The following is a 24,525-nucleotide window of genomic DNA, read 5'->3' as shown; positions in this document are numbered from 1 at the left end:
GGTAGGTGGGGGCGGGCGGGGGGGTGGCCACCCCTGTGTCCCGCCTGCTGGACAGCGGCGCCGGGGCGCTCACTCCCTGCAGAGCCGCGGCTGCGCAGTGGGCCTCGCCCGACCCTCACTGCATGCCTGCTGTAGGCCAGGCCCCGGGATCACAGAGGGGCCCGCGTCCATACTTCTAGCCCTGTGGCCGACATGCGATGATCAAACCCTCCTCAAGGTCGTGGTGGCCCAGCGCGTGGTCTCTGGGCCACAGGCAAGGGTGGAGGCACAGCGAGGGCCCACGAGGCTGGAGGAGGTGGGAGACCTGGCCGGAGCAGCCCAGGAGCGAGTGGCTGTGCGTCCTGAGCCACTTCCGGCTGTCTGGTGAGGGGTGGTCGAGGAGGCCAGGACAGGGATGGCGCTGACGGGGGCGGGGTGGGGGCGGAGTGGAGCAGGGAGCTCCAGAGACCATCGGGATGCCCCCAAGCCCGCTGGATGCCGGGGGCGCCCTGGGCCCTGCTGCCTCCCGTGGACCTGGCCGAGGCACCCAGCAGCACCCAGGTCTTCAGAGAAGCCGGGCTCTTGGGCTTGGATTTGGGCGCCCGTTTTATCGTTTGTTAGGGGCAGGGTGGGGCGATAGCTGGCGTGGAAGGTCACACCCCTGAGGCCATTGAACTCGTCAAGCGATTCAGCCAGACGTGGGTCTGAGCCCCAGGCCCCAACTTGGCAGTGGGATCTCTGCCCAGCCCCTCGCTGTCTGTGGGCCTCAGTTTCCCCATCTCCGGGTTTGGTGACTCCTGCATCCAGGTGATTCGCTGGCTTACGGTCTGCCTTGTGCTGGAATGCAGCGGGGTGGTGGCGGCCCATCTCGCTGGCTCTTGTGCCCGGGGCCTCATGGGGCTGGGGAGGTGCGGTCTGGGTGCTCTGTGTCTGCTCCCATCTGTGTCGCCACTGCTCCTGACGGGGTCCCCGGGCACCTCATCCCAAAGGACTGTCCCCTGCAGTGCCTGCGGTTCTCGTCTCATTTCCTGTTTTAGCCCCAGTTATCCTTGTGGTGAAACGGAGACCCCAGCTGGGCCATGCAGTCCTGCAGAATTTCTTGCTTAAGGCTACAGGGGCCAGCAGGACATGGGACGTCCTGCCGTTGGCACCACTCCCGGCCAGGGGAGCCTCAGGCTCTGGCGCTGCAGGGGCTGGCCTGGGCCGTGCAGACTGTGTGCTCTCAGGCCTCCCGGATCGTGGTGCCTGTTTCCTGTAGTGCTTGCTTCACCCACTTGTCCTCGTGCAGGTGGAGACACTGAGGCCCAGAGGGTCCAGGGCTTGTCCAAGGCCACATGCCAGGTGGGACCCAGGCTTCTGGGTCCTAGTGCTGTCCTCATTCCTTCAGGCCATAATGGGGCAGAGGGAGCACGTGCCCAGCCAGAGGAGGTGTGCGCCTGGCCCTGATTCTCTGGATGTCTCTGTAATCGGAGGGTTGCTGGAGGTGGTCGGTGCAGCGTTGTTGCTGGGATGGGAACTCAGGGTGAGCGTGTGGTGGGCAGCAGACCGCTGTGTGCCCAGGGCCGGGTGCCAGTGTGCTGGGGGGAGGCTCGGGCTCCCTCGAGGACACCCTAGCACAGAGCGGACTTGGGTTCGTGCCTGAGACCGCTCACTTGCCAAGCTCAGCACTGCTGGTGCCAGGCGCCCTGCTGGGTGCTGGGCACGCGGCAGTGAGCTGTAGGCATGTGTCCACTGAAAGTGATTGTCACATTACCAGGCAGGGCCCCCAGGTGTGGTCAGGGTCGATCGGGGAACCCAGCTGCAGGCAGATGTCCAGCCTGATGCCTAAAGAATGGGAGGGTGTCAGCAGACCATGACCCCAGCCGGAAGGCCCAGCCTATGCAGAGCCTGAGGACATTGCAGACAGAGCACCCTGCGAGGCCTGGATGCCATTCCGAGCCTCGGAGTGACCATCTGCGGGTCCCTGGATGGTCCAGTCAATGCTGATCTCTTCCTCAGGCCCCCTCAGTCTGGCCGCTTGGAGTCTGGGCACCCTCAGACTCCAGCTGCCTGACCTCCTCCCCTGCCCCCAGGCCTGGGGGAGAGTGGGTGACGGCCCCTGCTGTCCCAGTGGGGCTGCAGAGTCCCAGGGCTGGGAAGGCCTGGTCTGGCCCCCGCCCCGGTGCCCACAGTGACAGGGTCTTGTCATGAGTGGCTGTTAGAAGCACCTGCTGTTTGCGGGGCCTCACTGGGCACCCCGCCCCGTCGGTACACTCACCCTGGCTCCCTCGCCCGTGGTGCTGTGATTGTTGCCCTAAACTTCACAGACAGACAGATGGGCTACAGAGGTGGGCACTTGGGGGAGGGGGGTTGGTTCAGAGTCTCGACAGCCCCTGTGTCTCTGTTGCCTCGCTCTCTTGTCTGATGAATAAGTCTGGTGCTTTGGGCGCGTTCCCGAGGCAGCATACAGCCCTGGAGACCTGATTTATGGGCCGTTAGATAAATACCTGATCCCGTCAGGACCCACTTCCCCTTTGCCTCGTACTGGATTTATAAGTCACGAACGTGCACTAAAAACCGTCCCACGGAGCTCTCTCGTGCCTCAGACACAGCACATGAAGCCGGGCCTCTTACCCATGCGCGCCCCGGTGTGCAGCTCTGCGGCCCGTTTCCTGATGCACGGGGCCCAGTGCACAGACTCAGTCTTGGCCAGAGTGACCAGTGGCCCCAGTGTGACTCTGGTGCCGGCCCTGCAGGGAGCTGCGCAGTCTCTGAGGCCCAGAGGCCTGTGGCTGGGTGCCGGGAACTGTCCCGTCCCCCCGGAACCGGTCCTGAAACCACTCCTTTCCTCTCTGTTGTCTTGGAGACGAGGTGGGGCCCCTGGCAGCCACGGGATAGTGTGGCAGCCCCGGGGAATGGGGGCCGGGTGTGCCAAGCCGGTCTTGGCCTGGAGCACACGGGCTGTGAGGTGCTGGCTTCCAGGCTGGCCTGGTGCTCACACCTCTGGTTACCGGCAAGGAAGCGAGCTCGCACCCGGACGGCGTCGCCCAGCGCAGCGCGGGAAGGAGCAGCGCGGGGTTGGCACCTGGATGGCTGACCGCAGGGAGGGCTCAGGAGGGGCTCGCTCTGACTCAGAGCTGACGGGGACCCCTCCTCGGTGCCGGCTGCTGAGGGATGCTGCGGGCAGATAGCATCTCTGTTGGGCAACGCAGGGGCCTGTGCTCACAAGCACCACCCGGGACTTGCTCCGCAGCATTCCGCGGGGGGGGGTGCCAGCTGTCTGCCAGGCTGAGCCCGGGCCTGTCTGCTGGAGTGTGCGGTGGCAGGGCTGGGGGGGGTGCTGCTGGCACTGCTGGTCTGATGGGGGGACCTGGCCCCCACCTGGGGTGACGCTGACCCAGGCTGGAGGGTCGCCCCACTGCCCGCCTCTCTGCTTCCTTCTTTCCCCTCCAGGAAGGCCTCTCCCTGCTTCCTTCCTGCATCCCTTTGCTTTCCGAGCACCGTCTCCTGACCGTGCGTGTGTGTGTGTGTGTGTGCACGTGCGTGTGCATACGCAATCGCCCCACACATTCCTACTGTGGAGTTCCTGCGCTGCATTGTCAACATGAGCAAGTGACAGCCTCTCTGAGCCTCTGTTTCCACACGTGACAGTGGGGGCGGCAGCGGGCTCCCCGTGGGCTCCTTGGGAGGAACGGGGCAGTGGCCACCCTGTGCCTGGCGGTGTGGGGTTGGGGCGTGGAGAGCGTGTGCGGTCGCTCCCCGTACCGCCTCCGTGTCCTGGATTGAGCGCCCTGAGGGCAGGAGGGATATGTCCTTTGAGCTAGAGAGCCCGGTCGGCAGGACACTGCTTCCCTGGGTCTGAAGAAGGGGCACTGGGCCAGGGCCTTTCGGTGACCATCAGTCCTGCCTGTCCCGGCAGCTGCACAAGGGACAGAGGAAGGGCCCAGCTGGCTGGCAGTGCCCAAAGCAGAGGCGGCAGCAGGCTGGGGTGCTGCCTCCCAGACTCCCCCTTCCTAGCTCCTGGCTTCCTGCCCAGCCCCGGCAGCCTGGAGGGGTGACAGTGGGCACGGCAGCAGGTCGGGGGTGGCCTGCTCTGGCCGAGGGGTGGCTGCCCCCCAGCCCCCACGTCCGCACCTCCCCTGATGCCGGGGACCCCGGTCTCGCTGGGCGTGGAGCCCCCCCCCCACCCACCGCCTGTGCCTCTCGGGTCTTCCCGGGGTACCGTGGTGCTCAGGCCTAGGGGGATAATGAGGCCCTGTGTTCGAAGACGCCTCCTGCCTGAGGCTTCCCGGCGCCGGCAGAACGTTAAGTCAAACATGACTACTTCTAAGAGGTGATTGAGCTGGCAACACATAAATCCCCGGCCTCCCTCCTGCCTCCTCCGCCGTCTATAAATAAAACCATCATATTTATAATGACGCCGCTCCGAGCTGCCGGCCCTCCGTGGCTTCAGAGTGCTTCACAAAGCATTGGCTGATTAATTCGTGCCGCCCCCATGGAGCAGACAGGTGCTGGGGACCCCCACCCGCTGCGGTCCCGGGCGCTGCCCCCACCTCGGGGCCACCCCATCTGTCCCGTCCGTGCAGCCGGAGATCTGGGACTGGCTGCTTGTGCAGAGTGTGCGAGCGGGAGGCACAGAGGTGTGAGTGCCTCGTGGGTCCGGCCCAGGGCCAGCGCGGTGGTTCCCCCTGCAGGGCCGAGGAAGCGGGGCCACTTGGCTGTCCGGGGCGGGGCCCAGGAGCCCGGGGTTTGAGCTCAGCCGTGCCCCTCTGCTGCTCTGGACCTGCTACCCCGGCTGATAAGACGAGGCACCTCTCTGCTGTGTCCTGGCTCTGCCCAGAGCACAGGCCCCGGGGACCACCCCATCCCCAGGGTCTCAGGGACATGGGCCCACTGGATGCAGGGGTCCGTCACCCTGGCTGCCACGCCTTGCTGGGCTGGCTCTCCTGGCCTGCCATCCTTGCACTGTGGCTGAGGGGGCGACAGGAGGTGCCCTGCCCCCGCTCGGTCCCCCCCCACCCCATGTTGGGGTCTGAAAGCCTGGCTGGAGAGGGGCCGAATGGTGCCCGGCCGCAGCCATGCCAGCTCCCTGCCACCTGCCTGCCGCCTCGAGCTCCCCCTGCAGACCCCCCTGCAGTCAGAATGTCTGGAAGAGCCAGGCTTGCAAGAACTCTGACTTGGGGCCTCCTGCCGGGCTCCTTGGCCCAGCTGGTGTGGTGTGAAGGTGTTGGCCGGCCCCTGTCCTTGAGACTTGCTATGTGGATGGCGAGTCCCTTGCTTGAGTCAGTGCTCTGGGTCTCGGAGAGTGTGACCTCTGGCACGGGGTTGGCTCTAAGCGGCCACTCATCAGTGCAAGAGGGACCTGGGGCCTGCCCCCCCTCAGGGGGTCCCACGGGTGGTCAGTAGGTGTTCGTGTGAACTGTTAGGGAGCTGTGGGCCCTGTTATGGGAACCAGGCAGGCCTGGGGGACCCCTGGGGCCAGCACCATTGGGGAGCCCTCCCACCCCTGGTCTGGAGGAGGGAGGGGAGCGAGGGCTTTATGGCCCCGGGAGAGGACTGCTCCCCAGGAGCTGTGGGCTTAGGAGGAAGTGGCAGCTAAGAGGACCCTCAGAGTCAGAATGGGGGTTCAGGGAGGGGGTCCTGTGACAGCTGGCATCTGCGAGAATGGGGAACTGTGTGTCACCCCCTAGAGAGGAGGCCGAGCCCCATCCGAGGCCCAGGGGCCATAGCACTTGGGAAGCGCCGGGAGGGGCTGCACCTGTCTGCTGTCCAGAAGGTGCTGCCCCAGGACATCGGACCAGGAAAGAGGGCACTGAGCGTGGAGTCCCACGAGAGTGTGAGGCGGGGAGGGCGGGCTGCCAGGCTGAGGCTCTGCAAGGACGGGGGCTCTGATCTGGCTTTGGGGATGTCAGTCTGAGATGGGTGAGAAATAGGGAGCACGAGATAGCCTAAGGAAGGCCTGGTGGAGGGAGAGAGGTACCAGCATCTGGCCGGCAGCCTTGGGAGGGCCTTGAGGCCCCTTGGCTGAGCCCGCACCTCCAGGCTGGCCGGAAGCTGGGCGGTGGGCCAGAGGCCCTGCAGCTGTCGGAGTCAGCCAACCTGAGCTGGCCACCGTGTGGGAGTGTGCCCTGGGCGGGTTCAGCTTCCCGCAAACGTCACTATGTTCTCTTCATGCTCTGCCCTTGCGTCCCCCAGCAGTGGGTGGGGTACCAGGCCTTCTCCATGGTGCAGCTCGGGGTGCAGTCCGGGAAGGGGGTGGGGAGGGTCCAGGAGGTAGTGTGAGCGGCTGCCACGTGGCCTGAGCTCGGGTTGGGTGGTCTGGGCCTCTGTCCAGGTGAAGGTTCCCCGGGGCCCTGGAGGTCTCTCGGGTGCTTGGCTCAGCAGAATGTCCTGCTGGGTGTGGTCTTTGGAGTAGGGGGCTGCCTGGGGCTGCCTCCTGAGGGCCGGCTGCTGCCAGCACCCGCCCAGCTCTTAAAGCGCTAGGGTTTCCGGTAAGGGAGTGAGCAGCCCGTGCCACTTGGGGTGCTGTGAGGGACCTGGGCCTGGCCTGTGGCTAATCTCCCAGCTCTTGCAAGGAGCCTCTGGACCCGGCGTGAGCCCAGCCCCGTCAGTGCCCGGATCCTCCCCAGGGGTCTCTGGCCTCTGGGCTCTGCAGAGCGGGGCCATTTCCAGGCCCTTCCTCTCCGCTTGGATGGGCTTGTGGACAGAGGTCTCAGGGTTACACTCTGAAGTCACCTCACCAAGCTCCCACTCTCTGATGGGGTCTCCAGGGGCTCCAAGAAGCCGAGGGCCTTGTCTGGGGTAGGGGCCAAGGAGTTGGCCCTGCGGAGGCCACGGCCCCCCCAGGGGTCTGGTGGAGGGGGATGTCTAAACGTCTCTGGCGTGGGAGAGCAGAACCACAGGAGGGTGGGCTTGGGCGGGCTCGGGGGAGGCCTGCGTCCTGGTGCTGCTGTGATGGCTCCGGGGGCCCCCGACATACCGAGCTGGTTCAGGCTGTAACAGGGCTGTGTAGACAGCCCTTCCCGGCCCCGCACCAGGCCGCAGGCCGTGACTTCTCCCCGCTGCTGACACATCTCCCCTGGTCCAGGGCCCTTGCTGCTTCTTTCTACCAGAGCAGAGGGGGTGGAGGTGGGGGTGGGCCCGGGAGGCCGCAGCAGCCTCAGGAGCCGTGTCGGGTGTTCGTGGGGCTCTTGTGATGATGGGCAGCTTGAGCCGCGTGGGCTCTGCAGTCTGAGGTCTGTAAACAGCCAGCCACAGGGGTGCCCTGGCCTCCTCCCTTCTGTCCACGTGGGTCTCCATGCGGCAGTGTGAAAGTGGATGCCTCCCTGTCCACCTCCTTCCGTCAGCTTCTCTCCCTGGGCTCCCAGGGACTGGGCCACCCCCTGACCACCCCCGCGTTCAGCCCGCCACCCCCAGTGCTGCCCCCACACCCACCGGGCCAGCCCAGATCATCCTTGCTCACACTAGGGATTGGCTGCCAGCTTCTGGTCTCCCCTGGACCCCCTCTTCTTTCTGCAGCTGGAGACGTGTGTGCCATCCTGTCTGTCTACTGTGGCATGTCAGACCCTGTCCAGGAACTCGCCCTCTGCCCCCACTTGAACCCCTTGCAGTGGCTCTCCAGACGGCATGAGAGGTCCATTCATCAGGAGTGGCTCTGCTCTGGCTCTGGGCCTTTGCACATGCTGCCTCCTCTGCCTGAATTGTCACCCTTGTCTTTTCTTGCCACTTCTTCCAGGAAGCCTTCCTGGTTTTGTCTGAGTCCATAGTCCATTGAAACCTTTCTCACTTCATATTGGGACCCCTGCTGAACCATCAGCTCCATGAGAGCTGGCCTTGTGTGCTCTGGCCGACGTACTCCTGGCCCTGGATGGGGGCTGGTGTGGACATTAGTTGGGTGAATTAATGAGGGGCCGGTGTGCTCTGTGTTCTGGGCGTGCCCAGCTGCTGGAGGCCAGACCTGGGGCAGAGACGGGGTGGGGGTTCGCAGCTCTGAGCAGCGCCTCCCTCGGCGGCCTTGGCGGGCACACTGGCTTGGGGCTGGCACTGCTTGGCCCCTGATGGTGGGCTGACCACCGCCCCCACCCGTACAGCTGTGCAGGAGGAACGGCAGCGGGGCAAGGACAGGAACGAGAACGAGGTGGAGTCCACGAGCAGTGCCAACGAGGACATGCCGGTGGAGAAGATTCTGGAGGCAGAGCTGGCTGTCGAGCCCAAGACCGAGACGTACGTGGACGCAAACATGGGGCTGAACCCAAACTCGGTGAGTGCCACCCCTGCCCCCACGGCCTCCCCCCAGGCGCGGCAAGGGCCAGCATTGCTCAGGGACTGTTGGCCGCTGGGGGGTGTTGCTGGATGGGAGGCCCCAGCTGTTGTGGGCCATGCTGACAGCCAGCATGTGCTGTCCGGCTCTATGTGGCCTCGGGCCATTGCTCCGCTGGGTTTCGGGGGTCCCGTACCTCCCCCAGGCATGCACGCCACAGGGTGGTTTCACCTGTGCCCCATGTGGGCTCAGGGCTGAGATCCGAGCGCTGTGGCCAGCCCTGAGGTCACACCGGCCTCTCTCCCTCTGTCCTTCTCCTGGCCCAGAGTGGCCGCCGCTGTGCTGGACACACCCCACACATCCCCCTGCAACTCTAGTGCCTTTGCACGTGCGGCTCCCTTTGATTCCTCCTCAGGCTTCTTTCTGGCCTAAGGTGTCACTTTTCCTGGGGGCTTCCTTCCCCCGCGGCCTGCCTTCATGGCCCTGCGAAGGTGGGTCTGGCCCCATGACATGGCCTAGAGCTTCCTTCCTGTCTCCTCCACATGGTGGTCAGGAGTGGGGTGCGTGCTGTGTTCATTCTCCCTCCCCGCCACGTGGCTGGGAGTGGCGACTGAGCTGTCATTCACGGCCCCGCTCCATCTGGGACCCCGCCTGCCTGTGGGTGCTCACACGCCACCTTCGCCCCAGGCTGGGAGTGTCCTGTGTGCTCGCGAGGCCGCTATGGCCGGGTGGCGGGCTGTCCTTGCTTCCCCGCACTTCCCTGCACACCACGGCCCCTCCAGGAGTCCCGCATGGTGCGATGTCAGGGACAAGGTGCTCGCGGGCCCGACCCCTCCCGCCTGCCCTCTGGTCCCCACGAGGGGAGGAGAGGCCAGCTTTGAGGCTTCCACCGTTGAACAGAAACTTCAGAACGAGAATCGGGAGATGGACAAAGGTTGCCAGCTTTTTTTGTCGTGTAAGGGCGTTGTTAGGAAAAGCCAGAGCTGCCCTCTGCTTCCTGGGTTTGGACGACACAGAGGGGCCGGCTGAGGGGGAGCACGGGTCATCTCGTGAGCACGTGCCTGCCTTTCTGTGTCTGCACCTGCCGCGGCTCCCTCTGCATCCCTCAGATGGCAGCGTGGCTCGCTCGGCATTGGGAGGGTAGCTGGGCCTCTGCCAGGGGTCCCGCTATGGTCTGTCAGGACGCGTTGACCTGTGTGCCTGGCTGCAGAGGCCAGCCTGCCCGGGAGTGGTTCAGACGCTGCTCTGGGCCCCTTGTGAGCTCCTGGGGGGCCAACAGCCAGTGGCCAGGTAGGCTCGTTCCCTGGGCTCCAGCTTGTGGCAGAGCTTGGAGGCTCCTTCCAGATTTCCCCTGCATCCCCTGCCTCCCCCATGCGTGGCTTCCCCGGGCCCCTCTCCACCCATCTGGGCCTGGACTCTCCCCTCAAGGGACTGCCCCAATCTTCTGAGGAGCAGAGCCCGGCCAGGGTGGCACCTGCTGGAACCCGGCCCTGGCCTCTGACGTGCTAGCTGCTGGGGGGGCCCCATGCAGGCCAGCCTCTGTGCCCGCGTTAATCGTAGGGTGAGGGGGTGCTGGGCTGGGGCACATGGCCCCAGGCTTCTGGGTGGTACTTGCACAGAGTCTGTGCCAGGGGATAGAGGAGGAACTTTGGGGTGACGGCCAGGATGGGGGCGTTCTGGGTGCTGGCACCTGGGGCTGGGGTCCCGTGTGCCACAGAAGCCCTGGCTGACGCCTCTCCTTGCAGCTCCGTGTCCCCATCTGCACACCCCAGCCCCATCCAACCCGGTGGCCTCTGTGCCAGTTTGTCACCGGGCTTCCCACGGGCGCCCTCGGCAGGCCCTTCTCTCAGACTGCACCTCCCTTTAGGGCCGATGGTTTCTGTCACGGGGAGCTCTTCCGCGGACAGCCCTGCATCATGTGTGCTGTCGTCCTCCCCCTCACTCAGGCCCCAGAGCGTCCGCCGGCCAGGAGCCGGGGACGGGGCTCCACTGAGGCCTGATGAGGTTTCCTCATCTGTGACGGTGAGGGGAGAGTCTCTTCTGGCTAGAAACTTCTGGAAGGGCCTCTGATGCCCCCATCTGTGTGCCATCTCCGTACCCAGTAGGAAGAAGTGGCCCGGAGGGTCCAGCACTGACCTCCACCCTCGGAGTCCCACCCTAGCTTGGCACTCACGCCTGCGCCTTGGTTTCCCCGACTGCGCCCAGGGGTCACTCGGCCCCACGCTAAGGGCTTCCAACAGCATCAATTTTAGTCTCTTATGGTCCCGGAGGTCTGGAGTCCACCGTCAGCCTCAAGGGACCAGGGTCGCAGTGTTGGCAGGGCCGGTTTCTTCCGGGGAGGACGCCCCCTTGCCCTTCCCGGTGCTGGGGGTGCCGTGTCCCGGCCCCGGGCCCTCCTCCAGCGCCAGGCCAGCAGCTTCTCTCCTGCTCACGGGTTCCGTCTCTGACCCCTGCCTCCCTCGGCAGGGACCCCGTCAGGACACTGGGCCCACCTGTCCGGAGTCCCTCCCACCTCAGAACCCCTCCCTCGATCATGCCCGCAAAGGGAAGCGAGAAGCAGCACCAGCCGCAGGCTCGCCAGCCGCGGGCTCCGGGGATTAGGGCACAGTCCCTGGGGCCAATCAGCCCGGTGCAGGACGCGGGGCGGGGGGCCTGGCCTGGGCCGTGTTCTCGGCCGGGCGCTCACCGCATGCCTCTCTCCACCCCCCAGCCCAACGACCCCGTCACCAACATCTGCCAGGCAGCGGACAAGCAGCTCTTCACGCTGGTCGAGTGGGCCAAGCGGATTCCGCACTTCTCGGAGCTGCCCCTGGACGACCAGGTCATCCTACTGAGGGCAGGTAAGTGGCTGGGTGGCCTTGGGCCAGGGAAGGTACAGGAGGGAGAGGCCAGGGGCCTGGGGGCTCAAGGATGGGCTGGACCTGGGGACGCCCCTTTCTCCTGCCATGTGGGGCTCCCGCCGGGGCCCTGCTCCCCTCTGGCTTTGCTTCCTCCACTCATAAGGAGGTCATTGGTTTTGGGTCTCCACGTGGCCTTTGGAGGGATCAAGGGCTGTCTGGGGATCTCTGGAGAGTGCGGGGGGAGTGAGCCCAACACGGGCCGCCCCAGAGGCTTTGTGCTCTGCCCTCTCCCTGCACCAAGGCCTCCGCTGCTCTGCGTGGGGACTGCAGTGCTGGCAAGGAGGGTGGGAGCACAGGCTCTGGGGTTCGGGTCAGGCCTGGCTCCGATGTGTGCCAGGTGTGTCAAGTGCAGGTTTTTGCAGAGACCGGGGTCCTCAGTACAGGTTCCTGCCAGAGGGACAGGAGAGACGGGTGCGCCAGCTGTGCTGGTGCTGGGCCTTCAGACAGGGCACCGGCAGGGAGCACCCCTGCCCTGCCGGGCCATCTGCATGTGCTGGGCTCTGCGGGAATGTCCGAGGGCAGCCCAGCCCCACACCTGCCGGGCCCTGGGTGTGCTTGGGGCAGTGGGGGAGGTGGTGGCCGGCCCAGAGGCGGGGGGTGGGCAGGCCCCGGTGGGGGACGGCAGGGAGAGTGCTCCCACTGTGGAGGGGACAGATGCACTTGGGGCCAGCTCTGCCCCCAGCAGAACTCTCGTTCCCGACCTTGGGGGCCTGGTGGGGGCGGGCAGGGGCGCCTCCTGGAAGAGCTTCGCTCCAGCGGGGGCATAACACCCAACACCCAGAGGCATCAGGGGAAGGCGACGGAGGCTGGGGGTCCTGACTCACTGTGTGATGGGGTAACCCCTGCCCTGCCCCAGGCCTCAGTTTCCCCTTCTGGAAGACAGGGCTACTACTTGTTGTAGGATTGTAGTCAGTATGAAGTGGGGTAGCCAGTGGGATGCTGTGTGCCCCGGAGCCCAGAGCCTCCGGTCCCAGGGAGTGTGGCCGTGGACAGGGCCGTCTCTGTGGAAGTGGCTTGGGGCTTCCCTGTGCACAGGAGTCGTTGAGAACCCAGCACAGAAATCGTTTCTATTTCAAGTTTTGCTTCTATACTTTTTCTTAACCTTTGGCGCCTGCTCCGGATTTGTCTGCGGGCAGCTCACGTAGAGAGATTATCCAGTTTGCCTGAGGTTCTGACACACCTTATTCGGTTTAATAATTTACTATTTTGTGGTGCCCCACGTGGCACGCCGTAACTGGAGAGTTTGCAGCTTGGACCAGGTTGGCAGCTGCCGCTCCGTGGCACAAGCACCCTGCCCTTGTGGGAAGACACCTCCCTGGGCACACGGGGTTTGAGAACACCTGCGTTAAACAGAGCCAAGGAGGATGCCCATGTGCAGGACTTCTCAGGGCCTTTATTGCCCGAGTTTGCACCCAGAAGGAGGAGGCATTTCCTGAACATAGGTGCTCGGGAGCCTCGTTTCTTGACACACAGTCTTGGGGGTGGGGCCCACAGAGCCCGCTGTGGGTGTTCTGCAACAGCGCACTGCCTGTGGAGGGCTGGGTGGCAGCCCCATTGGGGGAAGGGACAGAGCCGCGTGACCGTGCACCCTCCTCCCTCCAGGCTGGAATGAGCTGCTCATCGCCTCCTTCTCCCACCGGTCCATCGCCGTGAAGGACGGGATCCTCCTGGCCACCGGGCTGCACGTCCACCGGAACAGCGCCCACAGCGCGGGGGTGGGCGCCATCTTTGACAGGTGGGGCCCCCGGCCTGGGTTTGCGGCCTGCTCTGCACGGGTTCTGTTCACAGGGGCCGTTGATGTGGGAATGGGAGTGCAAGGACAGAGGTTCATGTCTCTGCAAGTGTGTGCTGGGGGCACTGGCCACGCACAGTGGCACGTGGGGATTGGTTTCCTCCGGCTCTTTTCTCTGGAACCCCGTACGGGGGCAGGAGCGCCGCACTGTCCAAACAGGAGGCAGTTGTAGTATAGTTAGTGCGTCGGCCACCGTGTCTCTCGCACTGTGACCGCGGCATCGAAGCTGCGTGCGTGCTGCCGCACCCCTGTGCTCCCGGCACCCACGCAGAGGGGTGGCGCCGGGGTGGGGGGCGGCCCCGCGTCTCCGTGCTAGCCGCTCTCCAGAAACACATCCCTCCTGGCTGCACCAGGCGGGGGGGCAGGGGCTGCCCGCTCCAGCACCAGGGGCCTGGTGTCCGCCTCCGCCAAGGGGAGGAGGTGGTGGTGGAAATTCCAGGGAACCCCCGAGTAGAGGGGCCCTGCAGTCAGAGGTGAGCAGAGCGCCCCGCTGTCAGCCCTGCGAATGTAAACGCAGGGCCGTTCCGATAGAACCGAGAAGTAGGCCCTTGAGCTCCCTGGGACGTGCCGGGTACAAATGGGGGTTGTGGCCACATCCCCTGGCAAATGCTGATCTGAACAGTGAATAGATGTGTCTTTGCTGCAGGACTTTTCAGGGCCTTGAACAGGCTAACAAATGGTGTGTCACCAAAGGCGGTTAGGGAGTGTGGCATTTTACTGTCCACAGACGTGTCCTTTAGAGAGTACAACCTCCTGGATCTGCTTTGGTTTAGAAACGCAGCCCCCACCACACTCGGAGCTCTGGTTCTGCGTCCAGCTGCTAGAGAGGTGATGGTGACAGAGGTGTGGGGTTAGACCCCAGCGAGCAGCATCAGAGAGAACCAGCTCCTCCTTGCTCTCCGAGGGAATGGAACGGGGGACCCCTTGGGGTAGCCATCCCCTGTTACTCTTTCCTCCAGGCTCCTGGGGATCTGTTCCCTCCACAGCCTGCAGACCCTCGGGGACTCCCCGGCTTCTCAGGGTGACTGTCCAGGCCCTCCCCAGGCCACCGTCCTTTGTTCCCCTCTGGTCCAGCCTCACCGACCACTTAGCACTCCCTGGGCACGGCCGTTGAGTTTTGGGGGCCAGCGAGCAGGTGGAGGAGGCTGGGGAGCTCAGGCTGCAGGGTGTGCGGACAGGCCTGGGAGGCAGGACACCACTGCCCGTAGGGGCTGGGCCAGCCGTGGTTGGGTCAGAGTTCTGCCCTCTGACAAAGTGCTGTGGCTTGCTTGGCCATGAATGCCTGGTGACAAGAAGCAGAATGTGTCCCCCTCCAGCAGCTAGGAAGGAGGAAGGAGGGCCACGTCCTGGGGAGAACGGCTTTCCCGTGGTCCCCAGGGAGCAGTGTGGATGCAGCACCCCAGGGCCCGGCCTCAGGCTGGGGGGCCCGGCCATGGACTCTGCCCACCGTGTCTGGGTCCCTGGCTCCCCCCACCCCTGTCATGCCGTGGTCACAGGGCCCCCTGCTGGTAGATCCCACGTGCAGGCCGTCCTGAGGGCAGGAGAGCAAGCCCCTCTCTGGGTGGGACGGGCCAGGCCAGGCGGGGAGACGGCAGCATCCCCGCGTGGCCTCGCCCTTGCAGCCGTCTCCAGGTCCGTGCCTGGCTCCCCGAGCGAGGCCCTGGGGTCTCTCCTGGGGCGGGGGGGAGCCCGGGCTGGCGGGGAGCACAGTCTGACCGGGCGGCGGTGTTGGCCTGCTTCCCCCGCAGGGTGTTGACGGAGCTCGTGTCCAAGATGCGGGACATGCAGATGGACAAGACGGAGCTGGGCTGCCTGCGTGCCATCGTACTCTTCAACCCCGGTATGACCTCCCCCGGGCGCGGCCCGCCCTCCAGCCTCGGCCCGAGCGCTCCGTCTGCTCCTCACGAGGCCGGCCCGGCCCGGCCACCGACTTCTCGCGGCTCTTGTGAGCGCTGCACGCGGCGGGGTTCGGGCAGCCGCTCTCACGCTTCGTGGTTTGGGCGCTGCATCCACAGTGTGGCCCCACCTTGCCTGGCAACCTGGGCTCCAGAAGAGGCAGCCTCTCCGTGACTTCTAGTGGGCGAACCCTGGAGCCCGGCAGGGGTGGGGGCACAGAGGGCTTCTGGGGGCGGGGGGGAGCTGGCCAGCCAGTGGGGAAGACGGGGTGGCGCCAGGGCTGGTGGGCCCTGACCTCCTGCCTTCCACCAGCTCCAGCACTGAGGGATGTGGCTGTGGCAGAGATAAGGGTCTCCTTGTGCGGGGAGCCCATTTCTGGGGGCGTTTTGTCCCCTGGGTTTATGCTCCGAGCCTGTGGTCCTGCCGGTGTGGAGGCGGGGCCGCGTATCTCAGCCCTGCTGGCTAGAATCCCCGTTCCAGGTGTGCGTGGTTTGGCTGCTGGCATGGCTTCGCTGTCCGAGGGGGTAGGGCTACTGGAAGGACGTGGCCGGCGCTGAGGCCCCGCAGGGCCTGGGGGTGCGGAGCTACAGAGAAGCTTGGCACGTTCTCAAGGTGCCCAGGTGTTCGCACTGTACCCCGGTACACCTGCTGGGGTGTCAGGCTCTCAGGGGTCAATGCTGGCATGAGCCCCCCGGTCTCTGGCTCAGAGGTGACCTGATGGCAGGCCTGTCCCACTGCAGAGCCACTGTGGGGCCTGGTGGCCTCAGAGGGCAGCAGCCTCTGCCCCCTGTGGGGTCAGGTTGGGCCACATTTGGCTGGGGCCTGACCCAGGGCCTTTGAGCCCTAGTGTGACACCAGGTGGCCGCTATGGAGAGAGAGGGGTTCGTCTCTGTTAGCTTGTTGGGTCGTGAGAAATCCCAGGAGACAAGCAGAGAGGAGTGCCTGGCACGGGGGGCTCTGACTGGGTCAGGAAGGCCCATGATGGCTCACTTGCTTGAGCCCTGGAACGCCCGTCCCTTCCTCTTGAGATCCCACCGCTGGGCCCTGGAGGCTTTGGTGGCTGAGGTCCAAGGCCTCTCTGTCCACGGGCAGAGCCCCTTCCAAACTGGGCTCCTGCCCCAGGGTCCCAGGGCTCTGGCTGGCTGTCAGCCTCTCCCCCACTGCCCTGCGTGGGGCTGGCTGTCTTTGGGGTGATGGTTCTGAGCTTTCCTCCCTCTCAAAGGAACTGAGTCCCCAGTGTAGCCAGGGTCCGGCTTCAACCAGGAGAGGGTAAGGGAGGCCCGTGGCTCTTGGCCCCAGAGGGGGAAGCTGAGTGCTGGGAAGTCCGGGGACGGGCCGCAGTTCCCGTGGCCAGCGAGTGGCAAGCCGGGACTCAAGTCCGGGGCGGCCTCATTGGGGGCAGAGCCTGCCCGGCCGCTGCTGGCCCCAGCCGAGCGGGGACGTGCGGGAGCGGGCCTGAGTGCCACTGGGGGTGCCCTGTGCAGCTTTCTGGGCGGCGGCCTCTGACCTGCGGCCCCTCCCCCTGCAGACTCCAAGGGGCTCTCGAACCCGGCCGAGGTCGAGGCGCTGAGGGAGAAGGTCTACGCGTCCCTGGAGGCGTACTGCAAACACAAGTACCCCGAGCAGCCGGGAAGGTGAGTCCCCCGCCCGGCCCCCTCCTTCGGGAGGCCTCAGGGTCTCGTGACCGCCCTGCCCCCAGGCAAGACTGCCCCCAGCCCGTCTGGCACCTCTGTGTGAATTAGAAGGCGGTGCCCACCTCCGTCGGTTGTCAATTAGTCGGGAGCCCATGCGGGGCAGGGCGCTCCTGCCGCCCGCCCGGAACACAGGCCCACAGGCAGCAAGTGCCTGTCCTTGCAGAGCCTGGGAATGAAGCCAGGGCCTTCCTCTGCCCCTCACGGGAGCCCCTAGAGACAGGGCCTTGGCGTGCTTACCCCCAGCGGGGACGGACGCCGGCACGCAGTAGGTGCTTTGTACGCGAGCGCAGAGCTGCGTGGGTGCCGGAGCGGCTGGGGGCTCGTTTCCGGGGCCACGTGCCGGGCACACGGTAGGTGAGAAGGGCAACTGTTGGTGGCTTGGTGCGATCGCAGGACTTGTCCTGATTCCAGCCTCTCCCTCCAAAGGGCCCCTCTCTGGTGGGCACGCGCCCCCCACCCCTGGGCGCCTCCCTCCCCACCCCTGGGCGCACGCGCAGCTGCACGCGCGGGTGACTGTGCCCTGCTCCCTCAGCCCTCATCTGGTTTGGTTTAAGTGAAACTTGCCTAGGAGGACGGAGGGCCGGCCGCTTGTTTTTCCTGGCTCCCCGCCGTAGCCCATCTCGCCAGCTCAGCAGAAAGCAGCTTTCTCTGGCCCCGGTCCAGCCTCTACGCTGCGTTTTTGCCTTTAAAACCTGGGTTGTATGGCGGCCAACCACAGGGCTTTCTCCCCTGAAATATAGACGTCGTGAATAACTAACGAGGTCCCCCAGCCCCTCAAGGGTCCGCGCCGTTGCAGGGGCTGGCTGTGGATGTCCCCGGGGGGCACAGGGTGCTGTCCTTGGCGGCAGAGCCGCTGAGCCTGGCGTCCCTCCTCCCAGAGCCCCAGCACCTCCCGCTGCCCTCCCCCATTCAGTCTCCTCCCCTGGGGCCGGGAAGGGCCTGGGGATCGGGCCTCTGGCTCCGCTCCAGAGAGCTCTCTCTGGGGGAGGGGCGGGCGCTGGCCTGGCACACGTGGGGTGCCAGTGCGTTAGGGGCAGAGCTTGCTCGGGCACAGACCTGCCCCCCCGGCCCAGGAGCCGCTCCACTTTGGTCTCCGCACGGCAGCCAGAGGCATTGCTGATACTCAGATCCGTTGTCGTAGCTCTCTCCACTGCGTAAAATCCTGCTGTGGCTCGGGGTTGCCCTTGGAGAAAGCCCCCGTGTCTTAACTTTCCCACGAGACCCTACGGGGCCTGCACCAGCCCGGCCACTGTCTTGCCCCTGGTCCTTCTTCCCAGGTCTCTACTCCGTGGGCCTGCCTTTGGGGTCCACCCCACACGCCCCTGCCCCCAGGCCCCGGCCTGCCCCCCTCTCGGGCTCCGCGCAGGCTGGGCCCTGCTGCTGTGGCTTCGGGACTTGGTCCTGGGCGCGGGAGGCCGCCGGGCACTGGGGGGCGGGCGGGGAGGACGGCCGGCTCGCCCTCACGCGGCCCTCCCGCAGGTTCGCCAAGCTGCTTCTCCGCCTGCCGGCCCTGCGCTCCATCGGCCTCAAGTGCCTGGAACACCTCTTTTTCTTCAAACTCATCGGGGACACGCCCATCGACACCTTCCTCATGGAGATGCTGGAAGCCCCCCACCAAATGACTTAGGCCCGCCGGCCTGGCCGCCCCGCCTGGCCACCAGCTGCTCTTCTCAGCGAGCCCCGTCCCCCGCCCCTTCTCTGCTGGCCTGTGCAGACGTGGGGGCGCAGCCTGCTAAGCCTAAGAGCGTTGCCACCTCGCTGTTTTCAGTGCTCCTCGTCCGCGAAGCCGGGCCATGGCTTTCCTGGGGCGGGAACTGCTGTGAGCCCCGGCCAGGCCCGTGGGCTCCCCTGGGCAGCGGGGGTGGCTCACCCGGTCACAGGCCCCGCCCCCGGGCCACGCTGGTGTTTGGGACATCCTATGCTCCCCTCCTGTGTTTGGAGTGACCCCCATCGCCTCTTGTCAGGCGCCCCCGGCCAACGCACCCCGCCCAGCCTCAGGGGCAGGGCGCAAAAGACCCCAACCACCCCCGGGAAGACGACGGGGGTTCTGGGGCAGCAGGCTTCCTTTCCCTCACAGTGAAGGGCGAGCAGCCCCTTTTCCAAAGATGACTTGCAATGTCGCCCCCGAGCGAAGCAGGACAGGAGCTGACCTCCGTGCAGGGTTCCGGGGCCCCCTCAAGGCTGCAGGGACTGGGGTCACCCACCTCCCACCTTGCTTTTCTCTTCGCGTCACCCTGGCTTCAGCTTCTCCCCCTGCACTGCCCCATGCGAGCCGGGGTAAGCAGACCCCGGGTACGGCCCGCCCTAATTGTGTCTGCTCTTGCGGTCTGTGTGGAGGGGCAGGCTGGCCCCCGTCTCTGCAGGGCTAGCCCGCTTCCTGGCCTTCCCGAAGTCCCAGGCCGTGCTTACCTGTCGTGGGCAGAGGTTGGGCCTGGGAGGCCCGCGTGGATGGAGGGAGGAGGGTGCTTTCCCGAAAGGGCCTTCAGGCAGCTGTGGGCCCCCGGGGGGCGTGCGGAGCCAGAGCAACTCGCGGGCCCCTCAGCCCGGGGGAAAGGGGCAGGCGGGTTGCTTCCTGGAGCTGTTGGCCGAGAGGCCCCTTTCGCTGGCGGCCTGTTCTGCGTAGGAGACTCGGAATCGGGGACTGTGGTGCGCCAGCGTCCTCGGGCCTGTCGCTGGATGTGCCCCGGGGCATCCAGCCCGGCTGTTGTCTGAGTGGCAGCCTTACGCGGGGCTCCGTCAAACACCTGCTCTGGCTCCCCAGTCCGGGCCAGCGCCTGCTTTTGTAGCTTTTCCACCGAGGGGGCAGGGGTGCGGCCTCCTGGGGCGGAGTGGGGTGGGGCGCTCCAGGCGTGCAGGGGCTCTCTCAGGTTGAACCGGCTTCTTTTGCACTGTAATGCCCTCCCTTTGGTCTGAGTACTTTCCAGTCTTACGCCTCATACTCCATGAACCCGGCGTTTGTTGCTGGTGGGGGCCTGAGCAGGGATGGCAGAGTGGGGGTGATGCGGGCGGCTCCCGTCTTCTTGGCCCCCGAGGGGTTGCCCTGTAGCCCTGGCTTCCCTCCTGCGGCCCCCACGAGCAGCCCCGGGTGGGGGGGTGCCTTCCCCAGAGATGGTTCCCCAGCTGGGGCAAGGCAGGGAGGGGCCTCCAGGCCTCCGTGGGCAGGCAGGTGTCCCTGCTTTGCCTTCCAGAGCCCCAGGCAAGCGGAAGGTGAGGCAGCAGGCAGCGCCGAGAGACTGCGCAAAGCCGCCTTCCTCTGTCACCTGGCCGCTGTAACGTGCGGGGGTGTCCCTGCCACGCAGGCGGGAAAGGCCGGGCATGGAGAGCCTGCCCAGCGCCCAGACTCTCCGGAAAGTCTCGGCAGCCTTTTGGGGGCTTGGTTGTGACAGGCAGTGATGCAGGCACTCTTGGGAACTCCCTCTCGGGGCCCCCCCAGTTGTGGGCACAGTAGACTGCCCCACACCCAGACACCCCTGGTGCCTTCTGCAGCCGGACGCACCCCGTCATCCAGCCCAGCCCTCTCCACTTCCCTGGGGTCCTTGGGAGCGTGGGGGCCTCCAGTGGAGAAAGCCCAGGACCGGGTCTGTTGGAGAGTCGGCTTCTTGAGAACTTCCCCAGTGTGGGCCCCGGGGCCCCGGATGTGTGTCCGTAAAGCACTGAGGCCCCCAGGCTACGGGCCGGAAAGCCGGAAGACCCCAGCCTCTCCGGCCCACGGGCACAGCACCGTGGGCACGTGGGGCTGTCCTGGTCTCTTTGTCCGTCTGCTGTCCTTGTCACGCTCACACGTTCAGTGCTGTTGGAGGAGGTTAAGTGGGGAGATGCACGGGGCTCAGTAGAGAGGTAGGAGTTTTATTTAACCAGACCGTTAGTAGTGTTATCAATCTGGTTCAATTAAGGTGATTTTTGTAATTATTTTTATTATTATTATTATTTTGGTGGGACAATCTTTAATTTTCTAAAGATAGCACTAACATCAGCTCGTTAGCCACCTCTTGCCCGTCCCCGCCTCGGCCCGGCCCGGGTGCTGCCTGGGCCCGGGCGAGCTGTGCCTCCGTGTGTGCTCCGTGGACTCACTTCCCGCCGTGACAGCGGGGACGGGGCTCCCACAGCAGGGGAGCGAAGATGACCAGGCCTGCGGCTGCAGGGGCGCGGCAAAGCCCCGTATCTCCTCGGAAGCCGGCCTGTCCTGGGCACCTGGAGGCACACGGTCCCCGGGCGGAGATGGCCCCGCGCCCCCGTCTTTCCAAGTCTCGGTGTTCCTGAAGGATTCGGGCTGGCGGCAAGTGCGGCGACCACGCCAGAGCCCCTCGTCTGCGGGGGCCACAGCAGGGCCCGGCCGGAAGCACGGCCGGTGGGTAATCAGCTGATGTTGTCCCCATCACGGAATTCGGGCACATGGCCCGCTCCCTGTGCACGCAGGTGTGCGGCATGACACGTCTGTGCTGTACAGAGACTCTGCGTGAGGCTGCACGCCGTCCACACAGCACACGCGGGGCCGTTACCAACGTTCTGTCTTTATTTTTAATCAAGACTTTCCCCCGTTTTCCTATAAATTTGCTTCGTGTAAGCAAGTACGTAAGGACCCCTCCTTTGGTGAAATCCGGGTTCGAATGAATATCTCAAGGCAAGGAGTGCATCTATTTTAAGATGCTTTGAAGCGAGCAGCTTTATCGGTCCCCAGTCCTTAGCAATGCCTTAGCCGGGACGCGCAGCGAACACTTTAGAGGGCGACGAGTACACAGAGTAGAGAGAAAATGTCTAAAGCATCGGGAAAGGTAAAAAAAAAAAAAATCTATTTTTGTACAAATGTAATTTTATCCCTCGTGTATACTTGGATGATGGGGGTGGGACTTGTTTTGTTTCGGCTTCTAGAGATGCAGAGCGCGGTCTCCGGGAAGCGCTCGGACGCCGACGCCGCGCACGGGCTTTTTACGCACCGCTGCGTAGACGTTTCCCCTCGGGCAGGGGTGGCCCCAGACGGTCAAGGGTTTTCTTCCCCTTCTGAGTGATTCTTAAAGCCTTGCTCTGTTCTGCCGCGTTGCCAGCCGGCCTTCCCGAGACTGACTGTGAACTTACTTCCCCGCGTGATTGTTCTCCGATCGCCGCCGCAGGTGCAGGCATGGACCTGCAACGGTCTCAGAACGTGGAAAGAAAAACAGAAAAACCTGAGAGGAGAAACAAAATATGAGCGTTTAAAAATAGATCACCATTCTGTTCTCGTTTGTTCTGCCGGGGGCTTTCCTGTCTGGGTCTGGAAGTTGGCCGCACCGGTGTGGGTGGGGGGTGCTGGCGGGCTGCCCGGGCTGGCGTGGGCGCGGGGGGGGGGCGCCTTGGCTGCTGCTGGACCCACAGCCGTGCTCCTTCCCCGGCCTGCTCGGCTCCACAGCCCTCCTGGAGCCCCTGTGGGCTCCCGTGTCCTTGGGCACCGGGCACACGGCCACCTGCCCTGCCCCAGGCTGCCTGAGCCCGAACAGGCAAGCGGCGCGCACACAGGGCCACAGAGTGAATGATGTCATCCAGCCGCCCCGTCCCTAATGTGGTGACACCCTGTCTGCTCCGTCCCGGGTGATAAACGCTCGTCTTCTCCACGCCGTCCGGGGGCTGGACAGGCCCGGCCGCCGTTTGGTGATGGTGTCCGTATCCTCTCGTGCTCGCCGTCCAGCAGGCACCTTCGCAGGGAGGCTCACGGTGCCCTGGTGCTGGGAGCCCTGAGGGCTGGGGTCCTGCCCTGTGGCACCAGATGGCCGACCACGGGCGAGGGCCGCTCCCAGCCATCGTGGGTGACCCTCACAGTAGTAGGCCAGCGGCTCCCCTCCCACTCCCTTCCCCGGAGCTTGCTCACACAACACGTGCACACACAGGCCACACGTGCACACACACACCCCACTTGCGTGTGGCATAGGACAGGCCCGCTCACCTGCAACACTTGCTCACGATGTCCATGTACAGAGAACGCGTGTGCACATGCGGTACTCATACCGTTTACACACCAGTACGCCCAGGAGCACAGTCCGCACCCGGTGTGCAAGGACCTCAGGGCGCCTCCCCCGGGGGGGTCGGCACACCCCTCCACGTGCTCCCCCCTCGCAGGCTGGGCCGGACGCCTCGCGACACCCCTGGGGCCCCAGCCGCGGCTGGAGCAGCCTTCCGCAGGTGGTGCTCATGGGGGGCCATGCGCTCCCCCAGGTACAGGCCTTGTCCTTGCCTGCAGGAACTCAGCCTGGACTCCCCGGAAGGGGGTGGGCACGATGAGCCCCACCTCTCCCCGCAGCAAGCCCCCCAGCCTCTGGGCCTGGCCCGGACTGGCCGGCTCTGCTTTCTGGTCAGAAGTACGTATTACCAGTCAGGAGGGCTGCTTCCTGGCTCTGGAAAGAGGGTCAGGCCTGGGGGTCTGGGGAATTGGGAGGGTTGCCTCCCCGTTGAGGGGCCCCTTGTCCTGCCTTCCGCATGACCAAAGCCACTGCTGAGCACGCTGGGTGGGGCCGCTGGTTCCCCGGTTCTCCGGACGTGCCGGGCCATCTCAGGTGGGCTGGGGGGTGCAAGGTGTGGGTGTCCCCTTCAGAGAGCAGGCTCGGACAGCTGCAAAGCCAGGAGGGGCCTCTCAGGTCTCACGGGGATACCAGGAAAGGAGTGTTCCTCATGGGTTTTCAGGGTGTGGCCCTGCCCGGGCCCTGGCCTTGGGGCTGGGAGGGCAGGTCCCCATCTTCCTAAAGAGCCATGGGGGGGGCGGTGCTGAGCCGCTTGACCCAGTTGGTTGGTCTGAATCAGTCAGGGGCGGCCTCGGCCAGAACAGGCCAGGGACTGAGATGACCTCCATGGGGGCCACTCCTGCCCAAACCCGGGGTCCTCCCCACGTGCTCCGGATGCAGGCTCCGGGGAGCACAGCTGGGGTGGTGTGCTAACCCCGGCGAGGGGGAGCTGTGGAGCCAGTGCGCAAGGGGCGAGTGAGTCCAGATGGGTGGGGCTCTACCCCCAACTTCCTGAGATGAGTGGAGCCCCTGGCGACCCCTGCCCCGGAATGGGACCCCACACGACGCATAGGGTGCACACAACATGCATGGTAATCTGGCCTCGGGCCTCCCCACTGCCTCCGGCTGCCATGGCGACGCCTGCCCAGGGTGATCCCGCTGGACCAGAGATGCAGGGTTCGAGAGCTCTGTCACCAGCAGGATCAGGTGGTGACAGCCCGTCCAGCAGGGCTGGGGTTTATAACCCAAGAAGTGAGGGTGGGAGCTGGGGGACTTGGGATGGGACATTGCTGAGCACCCACTCTAGCAGGTCCTGTCCTGGCTGCTGGGAGCCCAGTGCCAGGAAGGGGCTGGTCCTGCCATCAGCAAGCAGGTGGGCAGTGTGCTGGGAAGATGGGCATGCTTGGGAAATGAGGGCGGCTACTGGGGAGAGGCCCTGGCACCCTGCCTCGGACGCACAGGACAGGGGAGCTGGTGGCACCGCCGGGCATGAGGGCAGCAGCACCCTGAGTGACAGGAACCCACGGAGGGGCTCAGGGAAGCCGGGAGGACTGCAGGCAGGAAGGGGCTGGCACAGGGGTGTCAGCGAAGGGGGCCATGTAAGGAGCTCAGCCCCTCATGCCCCAAAGGTCCCATCTGTCCCTAAACATGGGGGCTGCTGGTGACATTGGTGACCTTGTGTTCTCCAAGGGTCAGAGTACCAGCCATTCCTGCGTTTCCAGCCACCTCCGGGCACAGAACTCAGAAGGCCCAGGTCAGCCTCCCGGCTGCACACAGCCCCTGGGGAGTCCTCAGTCGGGACCAGCCCAGCCCAGCACGCCCCCCCACACCGCCACCCCGCCGTGGTTCCCCGAGTGCCGGGGCGTCAGGACGTGGAGCCGCACTGCCCTCTGCTGGACATGCTGGGGCACAGCCCTCCCTGCTCCCTTGGTCCCTTCCAGTCCTACTCCCTAGAATCCAGGTCCTAATTCCCGGTGCGTTAGAACCTCCGGGAGCCGTCCCCCAGCCCATTAGCTTTGGAGGTCTGGGGTCGAGCCGCCATCTGCATCCCTTGTGCAGG

At 65.4% G+C, this 24,525-nt stretch overlaps 1 protein-coding gene across 1 annotated transcript in view; it reads left to right on the top strand.

Moving 5' to 3' along the window:
• Positions 1-21,700, top strand: part of RXRA (retinoid X receptor alpha) — a 53,066-nt gene extending 31,366 nt beyond the window's left edge. Inside the window, exons 5-10 of the mRNA XM_034664761.1 lie at positions 8,049-8,218; positions 10,929-11,058; positions 12,721-12,853; positions 14,659-14,750; positions 16,335-16,440; positions 17,980-21,700. Of these exons, the coding sequence (XP_034520652.1) occupies positions 8,049-8,218; positions 10,929-11,058; positions 12,721-12,853; positions 14,659-14,750; positions 16,335-16,440; positions 17,980-18,127 (779 nt within the window). The 3' untranslated portion in view covers positions 18,128-21,700. The remainder of the gene's footprint in view (positions 1-8,048; positions 8,219-10,928; positions 11,059-12,720; positions 12,854-14,658; positions 14,751-16,334; positions 16,441-17,979) is intronic.
• Positions 21,701-24,525: the final 2,825 nt, after the last annotated feature.

This window comes from Ailuropoda melanoleuca, chromosome 7 (genome assembly GCF_002007445.2).
Source record: "Ailuropoda melanoleuca isolate Jingjing chromosome 7, ASM200744v2, whole genome shotgun sequence".
Classification (NCBI taxonomy): domain Eukaryota; kingdom Metazoa; phylum Chordata; class Mammalia; order Carnivora; family Ursidae; genus Ailuropoda; species Ailuropoda melanoleuca.
This window is presented reverse-complemented; position numbering and strand designations above follow the sequence as displayed.